At 36.3% G+C, this 28000-nt stretch overlaps 1 protein-coding gene across 3 annotated transcripts in view; it reads right to left on the bottom strand.

The window, feature by feature from the left end:
- SMARCAD1 (SNF2 related chromatin remodeling ATPase with DExD box 1) overlaps positions 1-28000 on the bottom strand; it is a 69609-nt gene that overhangs the window by 38932 nt on the left and 2677 nt on the right. For all 3 annotated transcript variants that reach the window (XM_082838448.1, XM_082838446.1, XM_082838447.1), the window contains exons 3-5: positions 14619-14796; positions 7249-7420; positions 4195-4261 (exon numbers count right to left, since the gene is read on the bottom strand). In XM_082838448.1, coding sequence (XP_082694574.1) covers positions 4195-4261; positions 7249-7420; positions 14619-14796 — 417 coding nt within the window. The remainder of the gene's footprint in view (positions 1-4194; positions 4262-7248; positions 7421-14618; positions 14797-28000) is intronic.

Here is a 28000-nt window from a genome sequence, read left to right on the forward strand (position 1 = left end):
AGGTTCTCCCCAATGCCTGAATGTTCAGTAGTGAAAAAAAAAAAAATTGAGCCCATCAGCTTATCTGAATAGCATCAGATAATTGTCAATAATTGTCTACTGTACCAGGCTTTGCAGGGGACTTTTATAAACTGCTGTTCATTTACTTTCCACAAGAAACCTACAAAGTAAGTATAAACTCATTTTACAAATTAGGAGGAACTGAGATACAGAGAGCTCAAGCGATTAATGCTCTTACCTAAAAACAAGAAAGTATAACACAAGAGAGGGCTGTATGACAGTAATAGGAAATCTGCACATTCTGTTATGACTGAGAGAACTCAATCTACATGATCTGGAGAGGCTATGTTGCGTAATTTTTACTTTGTATACATTCATATACTTCTTCAGTACCTTCACTTTCAGAGAGCAAATTCCAGAGACATACTGCAGTGCTAGTATGAAAGCAGTTGCTGAAAGCTTACAAAGGTTTAAGATTTCAGTATTAATTATATCAACTATTAATTATATCTAACTATGCAGTTAGAAATAAAACTTGTAGAAATATAATATTGAAAATAAATACAGACATGACAGCTTTTAAGCTGTTAGCATGAAAATTTCATAATATGGCTATAACAAAACTGAATGCCATCAACATTTCAGTGTATAGTAATTACATGCTTTAAGTATGCATGCTTAAATTTTTTCCCCTTTGTTTCATAAAGTACATGTGCATTCTGCATATGCCAACTAATTGCCAGCATCCACTTTAAAAAGGGGAAAATACAACCACCACTCTATCATCTATATATGCTGGGGTTAAGTGAATACCATTAGTAATATCCTAATATTCAAAGTCTGAAAAAAAGCTTCAAACTAGGTGATTTATGCCATGTCACCTAGACATGTTTAATCCTTTCTTAAAAAGAACAAAAGCTTTTTCTTGGTCAATAAAGAATTCTTCAGCCCTAAGTATCTGTTTATATATCTTTCTGTGGTTAATAATATGGCATCAAATTTTTACATGTATATAAAATGGCTACAGACATAAATCTGCAAATGTATGTGGGAGAAAACACATAACTAAAAATTTAGTACAAAAGGTTACATAAGAGCACACAATGCTTAGTTACCTACATATATATTTATAATTATTAACCAAAAATTGTGCATATATCTAAAGAAAACAAGTTAATATTCTACGTTAAATACCACTTCCCAATTACGTGTCTCATACATTCCCACCTTTTTTGGGGTGCACCCATCATCAATTTCAGGAAGAAAAAAAGTAGGTTAGACATGTACCTCACACCCCAAATAAAAATATTTTTTCCTTAAATTCAATATTTAAAAATAAAAAGTAAAACATGAAACTGCAAAAAGAAAATATGAACAAAGAACACAAACAGGCAGTTCAATAGGAAAAAAAAAAGAGAAAAGATGGTCAACCTCATTAATAACTAAAGACAGGTAAAATAAAGTAGCCTTTTTTTATTCATCCTAAGATTAAAAGGACAGTTGTAGCAGACTGTGGGCAAAGAGCCACTTCTAAACATTATAAATTGTTAACAGTCTTTCTGGAAGGTAGTCTAAATAATACATCTCAGAATTTTAGATGTGTGTTTCTTTCAGTCCAACAATTCTTTTTCTAGGAATTTATTTACAAAACTGATGGAGAATGTTTGCTTAGGCGTACACAAAAATTTTTTAATTAAGTATCTAAGTGCCCATTAATAAGCTATTACACAAGTCAGGATACACTTTTACAAAGAACTGAGTAGACTTTTAGAAATAAAGAAGGTTACAAAACAGCAAAAATAACAGGATGATAGTCACATAAAAATGTTTTGCCTACTCATACATATATAGAGAAATGGAAGAAATAGCTAGACTCCTGACAACATCAGTAAATTCATATTTTTACCTTTTAAAGCAGGGTAAAATTTCAGATACACATTTTTGTTTTTATAACTTAGTATTCATAAATGAAAACTTTCAGAAGGCGATGCAAAAAAGATACCCTTATTGTTTAACATGCAGGATGATACTGTCTATAAAAGATTATAATTTGTGGTAAAACCAATGTTCAACATCAAGATTTGTGGAACTGTCCAAGATGTCTTACAGGCCTTTTGTTGGTGAGACAAAGCTGTCATTCTATACATTACCTCTAAGTGTACTATTCTAAAGATAAGGATGACTGATATATGACTATCCTGTCCATTCTAAGAGGAAGCATGGAAGTTTACTTAAAAAAAACAAGAAAAACCTGATTTTTTCTTTCCTTGTAATTTGCCACTTAACGCTAAAAAAAAAAGAAATTATATCAGTCTAGTATGAGAATAAAAAAAACTCAGCTTAAGTTCAAACTTAATAAGGACTGTAAACTCCATGAGGGCAGAGGTTTTGTCCATTTTGTTTTGGCATGTACCCTCAGTGCCTAAAATAGCATCTGGCATCCAATAGTAGGTGCACAATAAATATCTGTTAAATTAATGAATAAAGTGGAATGACATAAATTGCTCAAGAGAAAAAAGATTAGACACTGCTGTGGAATAAAGTTATCCAACAAATTTTTCAGTGGAAAGATTCTGGAATACTGAGATATTATGAAGACAAGAAAGAACATGTAAAATGCCCCAAACCATTTAGCAACTCAACAAATGTTAACTGAGCCTACCATTTTTCAGGAACTTTTACAGTAGGGATACTGTCATGAAGACACACTCAACCTTCTCCTGTACCATTTCCTATTATCAGATGGCCCTTAAGAACAAAGAAATGCTAACATGTACTAACTATGTGCCACTCACTATAAGAAATTTACAATAACTTTATCACTTCTTCATAACAATCTAAGAGTTTGATACTATTATCATACTATTTTCCTGCAATGGAGACAGACAGAAAAGTTAGGCAACACTGCCCAAGGTTATACAGCTAGTAAGTAAAGGAAAAGGAAGAACTGTATGATTTGGTTATGAATGAGAGATCATGTGGATAAAATATCATCATCTTTGGATCCACTCCAATACAATCTATTTAGGGGGGTAAATATGAGGTAGATAATTGTTGAAGAAAGATGATGGGCCCATGAGAACACATTATGGTGTTTTCTATTTTTGTATAACTACCCACTTAGGAAAACGGGCGCCCATTCACACTGTCGATGGACACATAAATTGGCAGAACTTTTAAAATTAACACTGAAGTGCATGTTCAATTTTAAAATGTGCATACCCTTTGATTCACCATCCTAGTTTGAAGTTTAGCCTAGAGAAATAATAACATAAAGATTTACTTACAAGGCTATTTACTTTTGTACTCCAGTTAATGAAATAATGTAACCATAAATGCGAATTAAGAGAGAAACAGTTAATAAACTGTTTATTTGTAGTCACAGAGGAATGTTTTGGAGGCATTTTTTCATTAGATAAATCTGATTGCATTGACAAGTTATCCATGGTAAATCATCAAATGATTTTTCTTAAAATGTAAACCAATACTATAACCATATTTTGTAATCTAATGTGTGTGTGTGTTGTATAATAGTGTGTAGGTTTGCTTTCATTCCTTAAATTATTTGGTAGTGAGATTATAGGTTATTTTTACTTGTTTGGTATGTACAAAAAAAAAATCTAGATAGCATTTACTAAAAAAATAACTGGAGGTGTTTTTTATAATGCAAGCTCCATTAAATGTATTTATTTTTGTATTCTAAGCCTGGATTACAGAGTAAATATTTACTAAATGTAGGAATGCTGATTACCAGCTAGGACGTTCCTTAAGACATTATGTTCCTGACTCAGATTTATGTAAATAAAACTATAATGCAATTAGCAAGGACACTTAAGAAAGAACACATACCTCCCAAAACTTCACTGATATGAGATTTGATCTATAGAGAACAAGCAAAATTACCAATGAAAAAACTGCCCCCTTCCCTTTTTTGGGGAAAAAATATCAACCTAGAAAATCCAGTTCCCAAGTAGCTGTATGACCTCAGGTAAATTCCCTTAACCTTTTTTTTTTTTTTAAACCTTCTTACTCTTCACAATTTTCATCTAAAAACCCTGAAGCTGTTAATACCTCCTAAGGTTCCTCTAAGAATTCATGAAGGAGCTTGGTAAATTAAAGAGTAATATTAAAATGAGAAAATATTTATTATATAACTAGTTAAGTCAGCATGGCTTGAAACTAAGTCAGGCATACCTGCATCACCAAACATCAGCAAGGCAGCAGCAATTGCTCCATCCATAGTGCTGGTTGATTCAATTAACTAACAAAATGAGAAAAGATTAATGTTTTAAAAATAATACTTTAAGAATTATTTCACAAAGTTACCAAACATTGAAGAACGAATATATTAAATATACAGAGTGGAGAAATATACATACGTATTAGCTTAAGTTCATTAAATCCTGTGATAAATTTTCAGAAAATCTGGTTTATCTAAAAGGTCTGAACTTACCTAAGCATATCTTAAAATATATTAGATTTATTTATCACCACTTTAAAGCAAAAAATAAAACATAGTCTATGTACAGTGTATTCAAGGTTTTGTTATTTTAATTGCAAGGCTGTGCACTAAAGTCTCAAAAACTTCCTACCTATGAGTGAGTTCAGGCACTGTGTGTGTGTGTGTGTGTGTGTGTTTGTGTGTGTGTGTGTGAGAGAGAGAGAGAGGGAGGGAGGGAAAGGGAAGGAGAAGGAAAGAGAGGGAGAGAAAGGAAGGGAAGGAGAGGGAAAGAGAGGGGAGAAGGAGAGAGGGAGGGAAGGAGGGAGAGAGAGAGACACTGACAGACATTTAAAATAAACCACAATTCTGGCATAATTTTTTTTTAATCTAATACTTCTTGAGTGGGATAAAGGACTCTTGAAATTTGCTCTATTTCTAAATTGCTCTAAATTAAATTGCTTGAATTTGTTCAAGAACATATTAATATATGGCTTATATAATTAAGTTTCAAAATACTATTTTTATACTGTTCTGTAACATTTTGGATTTCAGAAAAAACTAAATACCCCATATTTTTCTCTTGTTATAGTTTCCTGTATTTCCAATGAGCTACTTGTTTTAAAAAGATCTCACTTTTTAAAATAAGCTATTTTTGTATTAAATTAAATAGCCTCAAAACAAATTCATAATGCTCTTTTCTATACTAGTTTTCCTCATCTTGGATCCTCAGATATCCTGTAAGCCCCTCATTTTCAAAATAGTCAAAGCATATTCTTATCAAGCCTAGGACTAAATTTATATTTTATAACTTCCTAAATTACTTTATGTGGGTCTAAAAGCCTCTGTAGAGTAACCTATGTCACCTTTAAATCTTTTGAAATGATGGGAGATCACTTGAAATCCAGATTACTTCAAGAGAGTGCTGTTTTGATCAAGTGATAGGCTAAATTCCCAAGATTTCAGATACTACTGAAATACACATACAAAGTTCATTTATTGATATCAATCCTATTTTTCCACTGTAATTATAAAATTAAAGATCAATGTTTCTATAGGAAATAAATCCCCTTGAACTACCTGAGAAACTGGCAATCAAGCTGAAGTATTTTTAAACTGAGATTTGTTTCTTTATGTTGAATATTTTACTACTCCATCATGTTTATTCTGCTGAAAGTTCTTTCCAACACTTTTAAGTGTTGCTACTAGTGGCTACATCCGTTCCTTCTTTTTCTAGGAAAAAAACCCATTGGTAGGCAAATTATGCTACTAGAAGGGGAAAATGTAGACCCAAGATACCATTAAAGTTTCATTTAACTAACAGTAAGAAGGTATCAAAATGATCTGGGAAAAAAAGCTTCATATTAAATATACCAGAGAACAAAGGAATAATATAATCTACACTTAAAGAGTTCAGACTAGCAGGCCTAGGACCATTTTTGGTTCAGACATATTTTGCTTGACCTGAATGGTATCTTTGGTTTTGTCTTTCGTTAGTTACCATAAAAAGGAATGAGTACCGATACAACATGAAAGAACCTCAAAACCTTATACTAAGTGCAAGAAGTCAGTCATAAAAGATCACACATTCTATGTTCCCACTTATATGAAATGTCCAGAATAGGCAAATCTATAAAGACAGAAATTAGTGGTTGTCTAGGACTGGGGGAGGGAAATGGAGAGTGACTGCTAATAAGTACAAGGTTTCTTTCTGTAATGATTAAGATGTTCTAAAATTAGATTATGGTGATGGTTGCACAACTTTGTAAATATGCTAAAACCCAATAAATTATACACTTTAAATAGGTGATCTTTACGGCATGTAAATTGTATCTCAATAAAGCTGTTAAATTGATGATCAACACAAAATAAAAATCCATTCTTTTCACTTTATTTGAAAATCTGAATTATTCGATAAAAACAGGCTGTCATTGATTTCACATGGTCATATCTTACGGAAGCTAAGGAGCAGCTACCCCTCTTAGAAAGGGTATGTGCCAATGTCCACCACTTCAGAGTTACCTGCCAAGCCCACACAGATACGGTACCTCCTATGCCTCAGCTTGGGGAAGGGGAATTGTCGGGCGGGTGGGTGGTGGTGATGATAAATACAAAGGCGAAAAAACTATGCACCTATAATTAAATGATTCCCCAAAGATCATTCAATTACTAAGTGGCAGAGCTAGGGATAAACTATTTACTAACCTTCAGAGATTTATTCTCTATCTAAAACTTAATGGAATGGTGAGTTTTTATTTGCTCTTATAGTAAGACATAGATACCTATAACAGTCCAACTACAGCCACTTATTTTGTTTCTATAGTTCAATCAATATTTCTCGGCAAGGGTGCTATTGGCAGCCAATTCTTCTGTTATGTAGGACTGTCCTCAGTATTGTAGGGTGTTTAGCATCCCTGGTCACATGCACTAAATGTGAACAGCAACTCCTTGTTATTTCGGGGGGAAAAAAAGAAAAAAAGCCTCCTGACATTTCTGAGTTTCTAGTGAGAGGTGGGGGGAGGAAGGTTGTCCCCATTTTAGAACTATTCAAACACAAAAAACTTCACAACCTATGTGAGATACAGAGAAGCCCAGATTGTACTATTTATAGGTGAATAAACCTCACCTACTATAAGACTCAACAAGTAAATCTCTGGCATTTGCCTTTATTAAACATTAAAGTTAATAATTATCTTCAAACATAAGGTATCTTTAGAAAAATGACTATCCGCTAAATACAGCACTGGATATAGGAGACATTTTAATCATCAATACAACTATAATAACCAATTACTATAAAGGGGTATAACCTTAAGTAAATCACTGTCACTTCTCTGTGGAAAAAGTTCCTTCAAGGTCTGAAGTTTAGCATCTTTAAGGTCTTCCAATTCCGAAAGGTCTTCCAATTCTGAAATATCATTATTATTTCTACCTGCCATGGTAGGAAGGCCTTGGGACTCTTCATCTTCAGATGGCTCAGAACTAAAAATATTTTCAGAGGGAAAAAAACAGTGTTTTAATGTATTACTGAGGTGATTTCATTATAATTGTATATATGTGTATATATAAAATACAGTATATTTGCAGTTCTTTTCAATAATAAATGCAATCTATACCTGTCAAAGATTAAAATGACTTTTTTCATTTCAGTACAGTTGTGCATATAAATCTACTTTCCCAAAGTCAGCACCCTTTGAACATATCTCAAATTATCTGGGCTGGAATAGAAAAGAACAGCAAAAACCTGCACTTATTTTGTTAAGATCCATACTCATCCACTGCACACCCACTTTCTCTTTCCTACTTTTTCACCTGTACCCTGAATAAAAGATGAGTGCTGTCATGTTGCTCCTGAGAAATTCTGAAGCATACACTAGTACAAAGATAAAAAAATTTTCATATCCTATCTAGGTGATCAGAATCTAAGTGTTAAAATCGGAATGGCCCCATTCAATATCAGACTGTCTACCAGGAACAAAACACTTCTTCCGCAGACGGGGAGCACTTATTTTATATAAGGCTTCACGCAACAACAACTAACTTAACCTCATTACATTTCACTTCATATGTTTATCCTATATAAAAGACATCGTGAGCCAAATTTCACTCGTGTATTTCCAAACAAAAAAAAAATCTCATTTTGAAATTTTGATTTTCTACTACAGTAAGCATTCTGAAGATCAAAAAGCAGAAGTATAACAAATGGGCAGAAGTTATAGAAATCAAAGAAAGAAATATAGTTAAGTATATTCCTAGCGCCAGAGAATGCAGACTTTGCTATGCAGCTAATTCTATTCTTGGACAGTCTCTTAAACACATATCCAGGACCTGTATTTTAATAACTTCTCTATACTTTATTCATGTTAGTTCAGCTGTACCTGTTAGGGCACCGGTTATGCCTAAGAATCCCCTGAAAACATATCAAAACAGATTGTGAAGGATGAGGAATATGTATTTTAACAAGATTCTAGGCTGACTTCTTGAACCTTGCTCTGAAAAACCGTTCTAAAGTAACAAGGTAAAATAAATCTCTTCTTTTAACACTCTGTCTGGCCTTCAATATTTGAAGACAATTACATGTATCTCCCTTTCCATTACACCCAGACTTTTCATTCCTTATGTACTCATCTCTATAAATTTTCACTCTGCCTCACTACATTCACGCTCCCTAACTGATTCTGTGTCTTAGTTCACTGAGAACATGGAAGCTTTCAGGTTTGAATCCTTTTCCATTCCTGTACTGGATAAGCACTTTAAAGGTCCTTGCTCTTCTGACCATCACAACCTTAACCAAGTGATCAGATTCATCACCATTCCATGGGACAAACTTAGGTGCCCTTGATGTAGTAAGTCTTCATGTTGATAATGAATCTTATCATGCCTTGGACTTAATGCCCAATTTACAGGAAATACAAATAACAGAGGAATAAATTCAATACCATCATGAAGAAACAATCAGAAAAGTCTATTTTGTCTAAAAGACTTGATCTCTTCAGTAAGTTAAAATCCTTAAAAAAGAGGAGAGGAGGGGAGTGGACTATTTTAAGATCAAAAGATAGTTAAGAGTCATGACATCCAAATGCAGTAAATGTACCTTATTTGGGTTCTGTTTTGAAAAACTAGCTACAAAATACATGGAATCTGAATATAAACTGGGAATTAGATGATGTAGAGACTGTTCACTGATAATAGTACTTGTTTTTTGGAAGTGGGATGTACAGCAAGTATTAAGGGAGGAAATCTTTAATTTACTTTAAGATACCTCAGCTAATAATAATAATTAATGAAACAAGGGAAAACATTAAAAATTGTTAAAGGTAGGTGGTATATATAAGTGTTCATTAGCTATTATTTTATCTTCTTATATGACTGAAGCTTTAAAAGTAAAAGAAAAATATCTACAAGAACAAGAATGACCATTTTGCGTTCTTTTATCCGGTCTCAGATCAAGTTACTCCCTTCTGCTGAAGTCCCTTCTCAGCGCTAAGGGATTCATTCTAGCCCTTTCTACTTCCTACAGGGCCCTCTTAATTGCCTACCATCTTCTCTCCTGAATCTTTTCTCTCCTTAAGCTCTTCCTCCCAAGCCTGCAGTGCATTCAAGACTGCATTTCATTCAGTGTGCCAGGGGTTCTAGGCACTGTGGACACAGCAGTGGTCCACAGAAAGAAACAGACTCTCCTCTCCTTCACAAATTTTATAAGGCTGATTTTCTATTTCAGCATTTCCTATATTGTTCTCAACTTACTGGCTTATATCGTCTGCCCCATCACTTTGGTGAAACTGTCCTAAGGGCAATAATACCCTCTAAAATGTCAAATGTGATTTAAAAACACAAACCAGAACACCCCGAACCTTTCACTGGTTGTCTTCTCCTCTGTGTTCCCATCACTGTTGCTTTTTGAAAAGGCAGCCCTACCCTAACCCTCACCCCAGGGGCTCTGCAGCATCATTACTTCTGATTTTCCTTTGACCTCTTAGCCTGTCTTTAATCTCTGTAGAAGGCTTTCTTACTTTTTTCACCTCCCTGAACTGCCAGTATCACCTAGGATTCTGTCTTCAGCTCCTCTTGTCTATTAATGCTTCCTGAGAGATTGCAGCAATTGCCAGAGTTCCTAGCATCTATATCAGTGGTTCTCAAAAGGGGGGCAATTCTGCCCCCAGAGGACATGTGGCAATGTCTAGAGACATTTTTGTCTTGACTAGAGAGGTGCTACTTGGCATCTAGTTGGTAGAGATCAGGGATTCTGCTAAACATCCTACAACGTACAGGACAGCCCCTCACAACAAAGAACTACCTGGTCCAAAACGTCAACAACGTCAAGGTTAAGAAATCCTGATAACCAAGAAGGCCCATGCATGGGTACTGACTGTAACTGTGGAACGTGCACACAATGCAGTACTATGGAGTTGTGAAACAGAATACAGATTTTTATGAGCTGACATGATTTCCAGGATATATATACTGCTAAGTTAATAAAATAGAGAATAAATGTACATATATATCTATACATACACAATACAAGACACAGTGCTATCTTCTGTGTAGGAAACAAGAAGAAAAGATAAACGAAAGAAAAACAAATTATGACTAGAAACTAAACAAACTGGTTAGTTCTGAGGTAGGAGGAGGAAAGGGTCAGAAGGAGAAGGACAGAAAGTTAACACTTCTCTAAGCACACTGTACATGGAGTTTTAATTTTTGGCACTATGTTAATATTTTAAATATTTGAAAGTAAAATTTTTAAAACGAGGGACAAGGGAAAAACCCTAAAAGGAATACAAACAGAAATTAATGAACTGAACTACATTTCAAGTGAATAACAAAGAAAAATTTAAATAAGTAAGCCAAGTACTGTAACCATATACCCTCATCTAAAGACAAAATAAAACTTATAAACAAATATTAAACTCATAGTGAGCTTAATGGTCAAGAAGCATGATTACAGCAATTCTGAAACTATTTTATGTACACTGAGTGATTGAACAAATTAGCAAATATAATGATATTGGTGGAAGCAGAGTTCTCACTGTCAGAAAGAGGCAAGGAGGAGCCTTGTATTAGTAGATTAGAATGAAATATATTATTATAAACTCATGATTTAAAAAACAAACAAACAAACAAACAACATTCTCTGGTTCTCTTATATCCTAGCCCATTCTTGCTAAAAGGGCAATGACATAATCCCCTGCTTCACCAATAGCAAAGGAAGGACACAACCAGTCCACAGATTTCCAAATACCATTCCTTTAAAAAGGAACCAGTGCTACTTGGAGAAATGGCTAAGTCTAATTTCAGGCTTGGAGTAGGGAAAACACTAGTCTGCAACATCTTGCGCCAGAAGGGAAAGGCTCAAAAAATGATAGGAACCTCTCAAATCCAGAGTCTGTGTAAAGGGGCCCTCACCTGCCAAAACTGAGCAATTTCAGCATCAAAATGAGTAATAATAGTAATAGATTATAATCAGTTGAGCAAAAACGCACCTGTAATTCCATTTTTGTATTTACTGTGCTAAATAAATACATGAATAAATAAGGAGAAAAGGGAAAACTATCTATAGTAGAATAGCAAGTATAAATTCTAGAATGCTAGTTAGAATACCACATTTCACAACTACCAATGTAATAACGGATTCACGCAAGAATCATCAGCAGATGCTACAACTATTGAAGGGAAGTCGGCTAAGGAAGAGGATCCCTACCCAGTCTTAAAGTATCTCATCAGAGATTACTTAATCATTAAAAATGGGAAAATGGTTAACTTTATAGGAGAAACCTGGCAGGCTTCTGAGTGGTTAAGTTCACTTCACCAATAATGAGACAAACTGGTTATCAGTGTGCCTCCTAACATAACACACTGAGGAGGACACAAAATCATTTATGTAACTCCTATCACTTAACCTAAATTTAATCATGAAGAAACAACAGGGGTGCAGAAATTGAGAGACATCCTAAAAAATCTGGCTTGTTACCTTCAAAGGCCAATTATCATGAGAATCAAAAAGGCTGAGAAACTTTCAGATTAAACGAGACTAAAGACACATGAAAAACTAAACCCAATGTATGATGCTGGAAAAAACTTTACTATAAAGTACTACTCAAATTATGATCCATGGACTGACTGCTAGTCCTCGAAATCAAACTGTTTGTTATCTATCCATGACAAGATAAAGAACTTAAAACAGAAGGAAAAACACATTGCTTAGTTCAGTTTTTTTTTTTTTTTTTCTTTTCATTACAAGACTTTCTTGCTGAAGGAATGAGTACATTAATTTACATTCTAGGGCACATTCCTTACTGATAAACCAGTACTCTGAGTAGCACTACTATAAAGAACATTATTGGGATAACTGGTAAAATTTAAATACGGACTATATATTAGATGATATTACTGCACCAACGTTAATCAGTATTTGTGAATTTGAAATGCTACTTTTGGAGGGAATTCCCTGGTGGTCCAGTGGTTAGGACTCAGAGCTTTCACTCATGGGGCCCAGCTTCGATCCCTGGTCGGGGAACTAAGATCCTGCAAGCCACAAGGTGTGGCCAAAAAAAAAAATTAAAAAAAAAAAAAGAAATGCTACTCTTGTTACGTAAGAGAATGACCTTGTTCTTAGGAGATAAACGTGAAATTATTAGAGGCAAAGGTTTCAGTAATAATTCTAATTATTATTTTATGAAGAAGGTGACAAGCAAACATGGGGAAATGTTAACAATGGGTGAATCTTAATCTTTTTAAAAGGATGTGGAAATTGATTATTCTTGCAACTTTTCCGTAAGTTTAAATTTTTTTCAAAATAAAAAGTAAAATTTGGAGTGCTAATATAATACCAATTTTCCTTAGGATTTACCACACAGGATCATCACTATTTTTTATTTCATAGTGAAATTCAGGATAAAGGCATGTTCATCAGGGCTTATATACACAAAGAAGTTCATTTTAAGAGGAAATCCTCATCTTGGGAGTGGACAGTGTTAAGCTCTTGCACCTCTGCCACACTTTCTTCACTTAGCTTCCGATCACACAACCTTCTGACTTTTTTCTTACCTCAATGACTGCTCCTTCCTAAGAGTCTTCTGTAAGTTTCTTCTCATCTCCTGTTCCTAGAATCCAGAGTTCGCCTGGCCTAAGTCCTTCAACTAAGAGATCTTCTGTTTTCCAGCTACACTAGTGTCTCTTACTGATTTCATCTAATCATGTACCTCTTAATATCAAGTATCCTGATAACTCGTAAATTCAGATGTGGAACCTTGACCTCTCTCCAGAACCCGCACGTCACAAATCCAACTGCCTACCTGACAAGCCCACTTCAGATGCCTAAGAGTCTCCTCAATCACAGCACGTCCGAGACTGAGCTGCTGGTCTTTCCTGCGAAAGGCGCTCCCCCACTGCACCCAAGGCAGCATTCCTCATCACAGTTAGGGTTGGCTCCATCCTTCCAGTTGCTCAGGTCAGATATCTTAGGGTCATTCATCCCTGACTCCCGTCTCTCCCATTCCATTTGAAATCCATCAATAAATCCTCTCTGCTCTACCTTCAGAGTATATTTAGAATCTAACCACTTATTATTCACTCCCATAGCTACTAGCATGGTTTAAGCGTCCACCATCTTTTGCCTTGGTTATTACAACAGTATTCATCCTTCTACTACGACTCCCCTACAGCCTTAAAAACTTTTAAACATATAGATCAGATCATTTTACTCCTCTGCTCAATATGTTCCTTTAGCTTCCCATCTCGTTCAGAATAAAAGCCAAACAGCCTATGGGCTTAACATGATAAAGCTCTTTCCCTATCCCACTCCGCACCTTCTGACCTTAGGTCCTTCTCTTCGCATCATTAGCCACCACTACTCCTCCCCCAGCCCCGCCGCCCACTTTCCTCAAAAACAACAGGCAAAATACTACTTCAGGGTCATTAAACAGGCTACTCCCAATGCCCCTCCCACCATATCCACATGGCTCCCTTTTTTAGCTCCTTCACGTCTTTGCTCAAGCATCATCTTCTTAATGAAGCCTTTTCCAACCATGCGCTTTAGAAACCATGCCGTTAGCCCGGCCCCAAACCCTGTATTTCCCTTCCTGTTTGCCCATCATATGTATTATTTGACATACTGCATTTTTAATTTATTTACTGTTTTTCTATCTAACATACAAAGCTCCGTGCTAGCTCAATGAATGTGTCCCAAAAATGTTAAAATGATTTGACTCTAGGATTCAAGAACAAATCAGAAAGCAGTTACAGGTGACTGAAGGTACTTGTGAAAATAATTATCTATGGAGAATTTTTAAAACTTAAATATTTGCTCTCACTGAACTTTTTATTGAAAATCAGAACCATGGGAGTTCCCTGGTGGTCCAGTACTTAGGACTTGGTGCTTTTACTGCCGTGGCCTGGGTTCACTCCCTGGTTGGGGAACTAAGATCCCACAGCGCGTGGCCCAGCCGGAAAGAAAAAATATCAGTTATCCAGAGTCTCTCTTTCTCACTCACACACGCGCGCACACGCGCACACAGACACACACATCTCTCTATATCTTTTAAGTTAGGGAAAAATGATGAAGATGCAGTCAGGAAAAGGCAAAAAAGGGGGGAAGTCATCAAAAATTTTCAGTTTAAGTAACTTTTTCTCAAAAAAAGTCTTATACATGCAAATATAATGAATCTACTAAGTTGCTTACACTATAATCACCGTGTCTTTGCTGAATTTTTTCTCTTGAACTGTACTGGAGCAATCTGGGGAAACAACATCTTCACTATCTGAAGACAAATCAATATATTGAATTCCTCTTTGATTCTTGAAATATGATATACTTGCTTTTCTTTCATTTTCTGGGGTTTCTGGAACACTAGAATCTTCTGCAAAAGAGAAAAAGCAGAAAGGGATTTTGAATAACTTGAAAATAAAGCAAATTTGTTTTTGATAATTACAAATCATGTGCTAAAAATCTTTAGCTTCATTCACTGTTTCCATCCTAAAACCAAAAATTCCTCCCAAGTTTTAAAGAAAACATTAATAGTCAACCAGGGCTGGTATTAAATGATTTTCCAATTCACAGGTTACTTACTAGCAAGAACTTAGTGGACACTGCAAAACAGGTTTGTATTTTATATTTTAACCCTTTTCTCTCTGTGCTTTTGCTTCCTAGTACCCAGTTCTTGCCTAAGAAAACACAGACACTAGAGCCCAAACAACTTGAATTTCAATCCCATCTCTCAGCTAAGTTACTTAATCTAAGTCTCTGCATCCTCAGATGTAAAACAGAGATGCCAATAATCACAGGGCTAATGTGCACATAAAATCAGAAGATATGTATTAAGCACTTAGTTCAGTAATGGGCACACAGCCAGTATTCAACAAACATTAGCTCTTACACAAATGTTAGTGTTATGGACAAAATTATGTCCCCTCCAAAATTCCTATGTTGAAGTTTCAACCCCCAGTACCTCAGAATGTAATGTATTTGGAGGTAGGTCCTTCATAGAGGTGACTAACTTAAAAAAGGCAGTTAGGTTAGTGACCTAATCCAAAAGGACTGATGTCCTTGTAAGAGACACCAAGGATGTGTGTGCATGGAGGAAAGGTGATGTGAGCACACAGCGAGAAGGTGGCCACCTGCAGCCCAAGAAGAAAGGCCTTACAAGAAACTGAACCAGCCAACACTTTCATTTTGGACTTCTAACTTCCAGATATGGCAGAAAATAAACGTCTGCTGGTTAAGCCACCCAGTCTGTGGTATTTTGTTACGGCAGCCCTCACAAACTAATGAAGTTGGCATCACCCGTCTATGCAAAACAAATTAGTATTCTATTGAGGTCTCCTCTCTTCAAAGGGCCGAGTTCTAAAATTATTCTCCATTATACACTTGAGGAGAGATCAGATTTAAGAAATTCATATTAAAGTAAAAGTAGTCAGTGTCTTGGTTTAGTGAATACCATCACCCCTCAGTATCTGTGAGGTTTGGGGGGACTGGTTCCAGGACTTCCCTGCTCCCCACACCAAAACTGGGGCATGCTCAAGTCCCCCCCTAAAACTCTTGGCCTCGACCCCATTAACAGTCATGAAATGATAGCCATCATTATCGTAAGGCTCCTGAGTCATATTTGTAAATAACATTAACCAAGGCCTATATAACCAATCACCTGGAGTGAACTAAAAAATACTTTACTTCCTGCAATGAAGTCCTAGCAACATTACTGAAAAGCAAATCACAAAATTGTTCCAAAAGAACAATTTTATAAATGTTGAGTGTGCCCTGAGTGAAAAATTCTGCTCTGGAACAAATCACAGCTATGTTAACTGTCATATGTATGAAGACATTTACAAGTTCTGATAATTATGTAAAGTAATAAAATTATAGTCCAATTCCTGTAAAATAAGTATAAAGGTACTGGGGACACTGCTTTTACATAGTATTCCTGATATGTCACAAATCACACATAAAACTAAGAATTTAGATCTTTACTGTATCAAAACTTTGACCTAAACTTAATGCATATCATTTTAACAGTTTAACAAAAGTGTCCTGCTTTCTTATACTTGAAAAGGGCTTTCGCAAAACGATTTGGATTGTCCACTTTTCTTTAAAAAGCTTCTTTACTCAAGGACTTCCCTGGTGGCACAGTGGTTAAGAATCTGCCTGCCAATGCAGGGGACACGCGTTCGATCCCTGGTCCAGGAAGATCCTACATGTCGCGGAGCAACTAAATCTGTGCGCCACAACTACTGAGCCTGCACTCTAGAGCCCGCGAGCCACAACTACTGAAGCCCAGGCACCCTAGAGCCCGCGAGCCACAACTACTGAAGCCCAGGCACCCTAGAGCCCGCGTGCCGCAACTACTGAGCCTGCATGCCTCAACTACTGATCCCATCTGCTGCAACTACTGAAGCCCATGTGCCCTAGAGCCTGTGCTCCGCAACTAGAGAGGCCACTGCAATGAGAAGCCCACGCACCGCAGTGAAGAGTAGATCCCGCTTGCCGCAACTAGAGAAAGCCCACGCACGGCAACGAAGACCCAATGCAGCCAAAAAAAAAAAAAAAAAAAAAAGCTTTTCAAACTGGCCATTTGTATTACTGCATGGTGGGGGGTGTCTAAAAATTCTATTAATGAGTACTAGGAGAACTAGAGTTTCTTGAACTTTATATATTCATCTTATTAAAAACTACTGCTTCATCAAGAACATTCTTAAGTGAAACTAGTATTTAAAAATTTTAAGGATACAATGACAGTTTGGAATCTTGGCCTTGATTCATGCTAGGGCACTAGCAGTTTTACCTACCATTGTTTTTGCACCATCAGTGCAAATACCAACATAGTTAAAAAGGCAAGTGATGTCTTAATATTATTACGAAATAGTTTTGACCTTATGGACACCCTTTTGGGTCTTAGGGACCTCAAAGGTTCACAGACCACACTTTGAGGACTAAAGGGAAACAGTAAGAGCTTATCTATATAAAATATCAATTTACCAATATAGTCAATAATCTGGAATTAGAACAGTGCTGAAATGCTTAGATTTGTTTGTTTGGACTATTTTTGGAAGTAAACAGCAGCAAAAATATCTAATAGCCAATGGTCAAAAAGATATTCCTGATGCAATGATGCTTTCTGACCCAAAGCAAACAAGCACTTTAAGCAGCACCACAAAGGAGACAGGAAGGAAGCAAAACAGAAAAATATAGAAATGAAGGGAAGAACAGTGACAAGTAGAAACAATTATAAAGACATGGGCTACTACATAATTCTGACTTTGCTGAATGCCTTCTGTATTGAAGGCACTGTGCCAGGACGTGGGGGGTACTGAAGGAAAAAAAAGGCCAGTCACAGTTGCACTTGCCCTAAAGAAACTAATAATAGGAGCCAAGTAGCCATGTACATAAGTAGCAATGTTGTGAGTCGTAATTTGTGCCATGCGAGAGGAATAAACAAAATGCTAAAGGAACATGAGGGAAAACAGCTATCCTTTCAAATAAAAACAATAAAAAATCCTATGTTTTAGAGACAGTAGATGATATTTTCTCTACCAAAGGCAATGGGAACCTACATTATTACCATATGCAAGAAGATTCCAAGGTTCCAGGGGGTAATTCCAAATGAAATTCCCCATTAGTGGTATGCATGAGAAGACAATTTTTTTTTTTTTCTTTTGCGGTATGCGGGCCTCTCCCGTTGCGGAGCACAGGCTCCGGACGCACAGCGGCCAAGGCTCACGGGCCCAGCCGCTTTGCGGCATGTGGGATCTTCCCGGACCGGGGCACAAACCCGTGTCCCCTGCATCAGCAGGTGGACTCTCAACCACTGCACCACCAGGGAAGCCCGAGAAGACAATTTTATACCCTGAACGTTTCCAGTATACTTTTACCCATTCTCATATCTAAGTCTACCATGAAACAAAATGAGGATTTAAAACTGCTGCTGATTCTACCTTTCTAAGCGGTCCAAGATCAAGAACCACTCAAAAAACAAACCAAAAAATCACTACTGGGAGATTATGAAAGGTCATCTATAAATAAAGGTGATCTCCCAAAGCAGAATGAAAACACTTAAACCTTTATATCTGGGACTTCCCTGGTGGCATAGTGGTTAAGACTCTGCACTCCCAATGCAGGGGGCCCGGGTTCGATCCCTGCTCAAGGAACTAGATCCCACATGCATGCCACAACTAGAAGTTCACATTCCACAACTAAGGAGCCCGTGAGTCGCAACTAAGGAGCCTGCCTGCTACTACTAAGGAGCTGGTGAAACACAACTAAGGAGACTGCAAGCCGCAACTAAGAGACCCAGTGCATCCAGAAAGAAAGAAAGACACCTAGTTCTCAAAAAAAAACACACACAAAAAAACCTTTATATCCGTCCTGCAGACTTACGTAAGTGTGCCATTTTTGATATTCTAATTGTATATTGCTCTACATGGTTCAATTCTCTAACATGGCAACTGACTTTCAAGGCAGTTCTTTTGAATACCTAGTAAAGCACATCATATATTTGCCTCTTTGAAAGGTTAATTACCAAAATAATAGATTATAAAATCTTGACTGTTTTAATTTGAATGCCATAGTAGATAGGGAAAGACCTTTAGCATCTCAGATAAGTCAACCTACCTCTGATGAAAGCTCTTGAAAAAGACCAAGTATACACTGAATACAAGATTGAGGGGTAGTTTCTAATACACTACTCTAACATAAAATGAGAAAGAAGAAATATTTCAGGTTTAGGCCAAAAGAAAAGATAAAGATAAAAAGAAAAAATGTAAAGGAAGGAAAATCATGCTATTAATAATGTCAAAGTGTTAAACCTGAAAGGTACTTTTTAATAACAGAATTTATATCTACAATAAAAATATAACTGGCATATGTACAACTGCATTCTAATAATGAAATGCATAAACAATGGAGGATACATAAAGCAGAAAGTCAATAGAGACAAATATGAGGCTTTAACTCTTTTGTCTAAACTCTTAATAGAGAAGAGAGCACAAAAATAATTAAGATACAGAAAGGTGTTTTTCAAACATTTTTGACTGGAACCCACTGTAAGAGACCCATTGTAGATTATGACCCTAAACACATCGATTACTAGACAGACATATATAACTGAAACAAAGGTCTCAGAGGCTTTATTGTAAGCGATACTTTGATAATTTTCTATTTATTCTACTCCATTAAAAAAAGTTATATGCATTTAGTTAGGATATAAGAAACTGACTTTATGACATGTTTGTGATCCAGTTTGAAAAAAATGATACAAATAATAAAACATTATTATCTGACATATAATTAAATCTACAGTTAGATTATATCTCTTTTCAAGTACACTTGAACTTTTACAGAAATTGTGTAGTAGGCCAAAAAGAAAATCTCAGTAAATTCATCAAAGAAATACTACAGACCACATTCTCCTGTCACAAAAAGTGAAAACTGGAAGTAAATGTTAGTAAGAACATTGAAGCAAAATTTCAGTCACTTGGAAATTCAAAAAACAAAAGAAAAAACAAAGAAACCACCTCTTTAAACTTTAAGGTTAAACTTTCTTCAACATTTTATTGAAGAAAAAACAACAACAACAGAAAGAAAAAACAACAAAAACATACCAAAATCTACAATACAGGCATACCTTTTTTTACTGCACTTTGCAGATATTGTGCGTTTTACAAACTGAAGGTTGGTGGCAACCCTGTGTTGAGCAAGTTTACTGACACCATTTTGGTAGTAATTCTTGCAGTGTTTCAAACTTTTTCATTATTGTGATATTTGCTATGGTGATCTGTGGTCAATGATCTTTGATGTTACTACTGTAATTGTTTTGGGTGCCCAAACAGCGCCCATATAAGATGGCAAACTTAACTGATAAACGTTATGTGTGTTTTGACTGCTCCACCAACCTGCCACTTCCTTCCTCACTCTCCCTCTCTTCTAGCCTCCCTACTCCTTTTTTAAAAAAAAAGTATTTATTTGGCTGCGCTGGGTCTTGGTTGTGGCACGCAGGATCTCCCTTGTGGCATGCGGGATCTTTAGTTGCGGCATGTGGGATCTAGTTCCCTGACGAGGGATCAAACCCAGGTCCCCTGCATTGGGAGAGTGGAGTCTTAACCACTGGACCACCAGGGAAGTCCCCAGCATCCCTATTCCTTAAGAAACAACAATAAATTAGGCCAATTAATAACCCTCCAATGGCCTCTAAGTATTCAAGTGAAAGGAAAAGTTGCACATCCCTCTCTTTCAAAAGCTAGAAATGATTAAGGTTAGTAAGAAGGCATGTCGAAAGCCAAGACAGGCCAAAAGCTAGGCCTCTTGCACCAGTTAGCCAAGTTGTGAATGCAAAGGAAAAGTTGTTGAAGGAAATTAAAAGTTCTACTCCAGTGAACACACAAATAAGAAGCCAAACAGCCTTTTGCTTATTATATGGAGAAAGTTTTAGTGGCCTGGATAAAAGATTAAACCAGCCACAGCATTCCCTTAAGTCAAAGCCTAATCCAGAGCAAGGCCCCAACTCTTCCATTCTATGAAGGCTGAGAGAGGTGAGGAAGCTGCAGAAAAAAAGTTTGAAGCTAGCAGAGGTTGGTTCATAAGGTTGAAGAAGCTGTCTCCATAACATAAAAGTGCATGATGAAGCAGCAAGTGTTGATGTAGAGGCTGCAGCAAGATACCCAGAAGATCTAAGATAATTAATGAAGGTGGCTACACTAAAGAAGAGGTTTTCAATGTAAGCCAAAGAGCCTTCTAATGGAAGAAGATGCCATCTAGGACTTCCATAGCTAGAGAGGAGAAGTCAATGCCTGGCTTAAAGGACAAGTTGACTCTCCTGTTAAGGGCTAATGCAGCTGGTAACTTTAAGTTGAAGCCAATGCTAATTTACCATTCTGAAAATCCTAGGGCCCTTAAGAATTATGCTAAATCTACTCTGCCTGTGCTCTATAAATGGAAAAAAGTCTGGATGACAGTACATCTGTTTATAACACCAAATACTGAATATATTAAACCCACTGTTGAGACCTACTGCTCAGAAAAAGATTCCTTTCAAAATATGACTGCTCATTGACAATGCACCCGGTCACTTAAGAGCTCTGATAGAGATGTACAATGAGATTAATGTTTTCATGCCTGCTAACACAATATGCATTCTGCAGCCCATGGATCAAGGACTTTTGACTTAAAAGTCCTATTATTTAAGAAATATTTTCCAAAAGGCTACAGCTGCCATCAATAGCAATTCCTCTGATGGATCTGGGCAAAGTCAATTGAAAACCTTTTGGAAAGGAGTCACCATTCTAGATGCCATTAAGAACAGTTGTGATTCATGAGAAGAGGTCAAAATATCAATATAACAGGAGGCTGGAAGAAGTTGATTCCAACCCTCATGGATGACTTCAGTGGAAGAATGAACTGCAGATATGGTAGAAACAACAGAGAACTAGAATTAGAAGTGGTGCCTTGGGACTTCCCTGGCAGTCCAGTGGTTAAGACTGAGCTTCTACTGCAGGGGGTTCGGGTTTGATCCCTGGTCGGGGAAATAATATCCCAATACTGCATGCAGAGCAGCCCCCCCAAGAAAAAGAAAGAAAGAAAGAAAAAAAAATTCAGGAGAAGTGGCCCCTGAAGATGTGACTGAATTGCTGCAATCTCATGATAGAACTTTAATGGAGAAGTTGCTTCTTATGGATGAACAAAGGAAGGAGTTTCTTGAGATGAAATCTACTCCTGGTGAAGATGCTGTGAAGACTGTTGACATAACAACAAAGTATTTAGAATACTACATAAACTTAGTTGATAAAGCAGTGACAGGGTTTGGAAGGATTGACTCCAGTTTTGAAAGAAGTTCTGCTGTAGGTAAAATGTTATCAAACAGCACTGCATGCTATAGAGAAATCATTTGTGAAAGAATCAACTGATGCGGCAAACGTCACTGTGGTCCTATTTTAAGAAGCTGCCATGGCCACCCCAGGCCTCAGCAACCACCACCCTGAGCAGTCAGCAGCCCTTAACATCGAGGCAAGACCCTCCCCCAGCAAAGACATTACAACTCACCAAAGGCTCAGATGATGGTTAAAAACTTTTAGCAATGAAGTGCTTCTTAATTAAGGTACGTACATTGTTTAAGACAATGCTACTGCACACTTGAAAGACTATAGTATAGTATAAATATAACTTTTATATGCACTGGGAAACCAAAAAATTCATGTGACTTGCTTTACTGTGATACTTTATCGTGGTGGTCTGGAACCAAACCCGCAGTTTCTCTGAGGTATGCCTATAATGATGACATTTCAAATATAAGAAAAAGGATTCATCAATAAATGGTTCTGGGATAAGTGACTAGTAAATGATAAATAATGAACAAAGGAGAAAACGGTATCACCTTTTCTTTAGCCCTTATAACAAACTCCAGATGAAAGTTAAGGTTTAAAAAAATTAAAAAAAACAACTCATATCCATCAGTTTGGCCACAAAAAAACACCCCAAAAAACAAAACAAAAAATAACAAGTGTTGGCAAGGATATGGAGAGAAACTGGACCCCTTGTGCACTGTTAGTGGGAATGTAAAATGGTGCAGCTACTGTGGAAAATATATGGTAGTTTCCTGTATGATCTAGCAATTCCATTTCTGGATGTATACCCACAAGAACTGAAAGCGGGGTCTGGAAGAGATATTTGTATACTCATTTTCACAGCAGCATTATTCACAATAGCCCCAAAGTGAAAGCAACCCAAGTGTCAACCACAAATGAATAATAAAATGTAGGTATATATACAACGAAATATTCTTCAGCCTTAAAAAGTGAGGAAATTCTGATACACGTTACAATGTGGATGAATCTTGAAGACATTAGGGAAAATGAAATTAAGGCAGTAACAAAAGACAAATCCTGTATGATTCCACTTTTATAATGTACCTAGAGTAGTCAAGTACATAGAGACAGAAGATATAAGGGTGATTGCTGGGGGTAAGAAGGAATTGTTTAAGGGGTAAAGAGTTTCAGTTTTGTTTAAGATGAATTGTTAATTGTTTAAGATGAAAAGAGTTCCAAAGATTGGGTGTACAACAATGTGAATGTACTTAACCCTCTTTGACCTGTACATTTAAAACTAGTTATTGCATATTTTACGTATGTACATATTACTACAATTAAGAAGAAAATTAACACAGATGTGATAGAAGAAAATATGGATGAATATATTTATAATGTGGTGGTAGGGAATGGCTTTCTTTTACCAAATCTTTTACCAGGTCAGATCAGGACCTAAAACCTGTAAGCCTTGAAAAAGATGAACAAACTGACCATATAAAAATGTAAAACTTCTCTGTCACAAACAACAAACAGAATTAAAAGAATAAAATTAAAAAACTTATAAATCATTTATTAGAAAATGAGAAAAAGGAACACAGAAAAAGTTCAAATTGCTAATAACATTTATGAAAACATACTTAACCTTAAAAATAAAGAATAAAAATAATGCAATTTAATTGCTTATTAGCCCTTTAAAAATTAAAAATGTTTGCAATATTTTAGCCTGGTATGAAAAAGCAGACATCTGAAAACCAAGCTGTAGTGTGGTGCAAATTGGTAAAACTTCTGTGTAGGGTGATTTGGCAATTACTAAAATATTACTCATATTCTCTCTAATTTGACAATTCCATTTCCCAGAATTCTTCCACAGATTGTACAGAGGCAAAAATATCTATTCAAAAGGATGGTCACTACAGCATTCTTTTAACAACAAAAAGAAGAAATAAACCAAAACAACCGATGTCTATAAACAGGAAACTACATGAATTATAATACATCTGTGTATAATAAGATACACTGTGGTCACTAAAAAAAATTGAAGTACAGCATATTTTATATGAACTGACATGGAGAGTATAAAAAATCTACTTTTTAGTTAATAGTGAGTTGCATTACAATATGTATGTACATAATACTATTTTATCTAAAAAAAAGCTAGAATATATACAGGCAGGAAAAAAATACAAAAGAATACCAACACTAAACGAGGATTACAGAAGAGTCTCTCTTCATTACATACTGTTGTAATCATTTAATTTTTTTATATAACATTTTATTTTGAAGAAAATAGCCAAGCATGGAAAGTAAAAAGGTAGAGAAGGAAAACACAAACAAAAAATGTACATTTAAAATGTACTTAAGACATTTAGACTCACTGTACTTTCTATTAGAACAACTGAGCACTAACCCTTTTACCAATTACTGCTTTTCAACTAACATTAATAGACATTAAGAAACCAAAATTTCTATCCAAAGATATAATGATGATTCACATCTTGGCCACACACACTTAAAAAGGACTAAGGAATACCTGATGGTTACAGATCATAAGGCTAAAATGGTATATTCAGCTTCATTCAAAGGATCTTATCCATTTTACTGCTTGCAAGGACTTCAGAGAACATCTAGACAAAGGAAGTGAAATCCAAAAACGATAATGTCTTAATCAAGATCATACCATCCATAAGTGGCAGAGCATTGCTCTCTGGAAATCTTTTCTGATAACAGGTATAATTAAAATTTTTTTCTCTCACTTATTAAAAATGGTTACTTTCTACATGACAACCACATCTAAAGAGCAACCACTTTAGAAGACTGAATATATTTTATCAAGAAATTCTTCAAGCATATACTGAAACTTTCCTCCAACCCAACCCCACAATAACCTATGAACCCATCTATTTTTCTCTTTCACTCCCCCTCCCCTGGATAAAATGTGTCTTTATTCCAAGTTAAATAGTCCAGCTGTGTGCGCACTCCCATCCCCTTGATGCCTGTCTTCAGATACCTCCCCTCCCTCATCCTTTTCCTCTCCCCTAGCTTCTTCCCCTTGGATGCTCAATTTTCAACATTCCTCAAACATCTTTTCTTGACATTGCTTCCCCATCCAGCTGTTTCTCTCTTTCCCGTCTTGGAAGAGTAGTCTTCACTCCCTCAGCTTTCTACCGAAACTGCTAAAGGTCAACAGGAACTTTAATTTCCAAGGAAAGTGGTCTCTGATCAGATCCAACTTGACCTCTCTGCAACATTTGATACTGTTCACTATACACCACCCTGGAAACTCTCCTATCTTTAACTTCCAGGGCATTATCATTTTCTATGACTGTTCTAGTCATCCTTTATATCTTTCATTGGTTTCCCTTCCTCTGTCCATCATTAAATATTGATGATTCTTACCATATATCTTGCTTAGGACATTTTTTTGGAACTACCACAAGGATGACTCCAAAGTTGATTTCTCAGGTTCCCACCACTCTCTGAGCTCCAAACTCCAATGTCCAACCCTCTACTAGACCTTGCTACTGAAATATAAGAGGTAACTCAAATTCAACATGCTTTGGTGTCTTCCTCCTAATCCTACTGCCTAATTCAGTTGACAGTGCCCATCATTCAGCTGTCCAAGCAAGGAACCTGTGAGTTACCTTTAAATCCTCCACATTTAACTGATCATCAAATACCATCAAATAAATACCATATAAAACTTCCCTAAACTGCCTCCTTTGTCATCCCCACTGTCATTTCCCTACATTTAGGCTTCAATTATGGCAACATCTTCATTAATGTTTTTCCCATACTGAAATGCTCTATATTGTGTACCAAATAAAGTCCATCCTCCCTGGCACAGCATATATAGGCCCCTCCCAACCCAGCAGTTTTTGTTTCTAAATCTTTTCAGCTTCATCTATACTGCCCTACACCTCCTCTTCCCTAGATAACCTCACCTATTCCATTTACATACTACACTCCAAGGCAACATATATTTCCATCCCTAGTTCACTGAATTTCCATCCCTAGTTCACTGAATGAGTCATTGCTTAGGGTCCACTCAAAGTCATCTCTCTATGACTTTTCCTGATCCTCTACAGAAAGAAGGGATAATTTAATCACTGTGAATCAGACTGTGGTTCTACACTGCTTAATATCGTCCCTTATTATGAGTTACCACATTGTGCTATTTTAACTATATATATTTACATGTCCTTTCTTCTTGGTATCCCTTGAGGATTATGCTTAGCTCAACTTTTCATTCTTTACGAGTAAAACATAGTAGGCTCTCTCCTTTCACACTCATTTGTCATTGCTTTATTTTCTCCAAACCTGCTATGCTCCCAGAAAAGTCAAATAAAAAAAGAGAAATAAAGTGTAAGTAATAACCATTGATAATTCTGGGCACTGTGAGAGTAAAATAAACCTAGGCAGGGGGAGGTGACCACAGGTTAAGTGTATGCCCTCATATCTAAAGGCTGGATTAAGGGAGCCTGGCCTATATCAAAAGTAGTTTCAAGTATCCATAACTAAAGAATGACTGATGGCTACGGCACTGTTTCAAGACCATAAAGAGGAGGAGGAATATTTTTAAAATGTGTACAAAGGACTAATACCACCTAATCATCATCCAAAACTCCTTCTTTCAACACATATTTACTGAGGGCCTAATATACACCAGTCAGTCACTGTTCTGAGCAATGGGGATGGATAGATGAACAAGGTCTTTGCTCTTACAGATCTTATATTCTAATAAGGGAGACACATATACATAATGCAGTGTATATAGAAAAATACAGTACAGTTAAAGGGGGGAAGGGGGTGGTTGCTACTTCAGAGAGAGTGGTCAAGAAAAGACCTTCTAAAAAAGGGTAACACTTCACTAGGCCCTAATGGAACAAAGCAGAGTCACAAGCAGATATCAACAGAAAGCGTCTTGGAGGCAGATGGAAGAGCAAATGGGAAGAAGGAATGACTGAATGGGGTTTGGCATATTCAAGGAACAGTGTATCTGTGGCACAGTAACTGAAGGAGAGGGGTAGGAAATTAAATCTTAACTCATATTATGTAAAGTAATAGGATTAACTGAAAAAGAGTGATTACAGGTAATTTTAACCATATACAATTTCTGTCCTATAAGCTGACTTAGACCCTAAAACTATTTTAAATAAACAAATATAGCATCATCCCACAAAATAACAGAATCAGTTACTAGTTGATGATAAAGAAAGTAAGGTCAATATTCATATCCCACTGACAATTTCCCAATGTCCATATCCAGTCTGATCTTAAATCCAACTTCAGTGTCTTGACCTCCGCACAGGCCCAATGTGCAATTCTGCATCTCCCTCCCCCATGCTAAGTTAAGCTGCGTTTGGTCTACTGCTAAATTGAGGGCAGGACCTTTGATTCTCATTTGAATTTTTAAAGGCATGCCCAACGTCTTACAGTGGGTACTTCATACCTATTCTAATGTACGGAACTACCTTTTTTCCCTCAATCACTTAGACTAAAATTCTTAACATGCATTTTTATCTCACTCCTACACAACGACCTAATTGTAAAATCTTGCCCTTTCTTACTGTGATCTCTCATACCTCGTTCTTCTCTATCTGTACTGCCATCATTAAGTTTGGACTATGAGAGCTTCCTAAATGATTTCTCTCTCTTTAAACTCTACCCTTTAACAATACATAGTACTCATGACTGCTAGGCTGATTGTTTTTACCAAACAAGATTCTTTCATCATTTTGCCCTTCTATTCTTGCATGGATCTACAATGTAAAGTCT

The sequence above is a fragment of the Leucopleurus acutus genome, assembly GCF_964270905.1.
Source record: "Leucopleurus acutus genome assembly, chromosome: 4".
Classification (NCBI taxonomy): domain Eukaryota; kingdom Metazoa; phylum Chordata; class Mammalia; order Artiodactyla; family Delphinidae; genus Leucopleurus; species Leucopleurus acutus.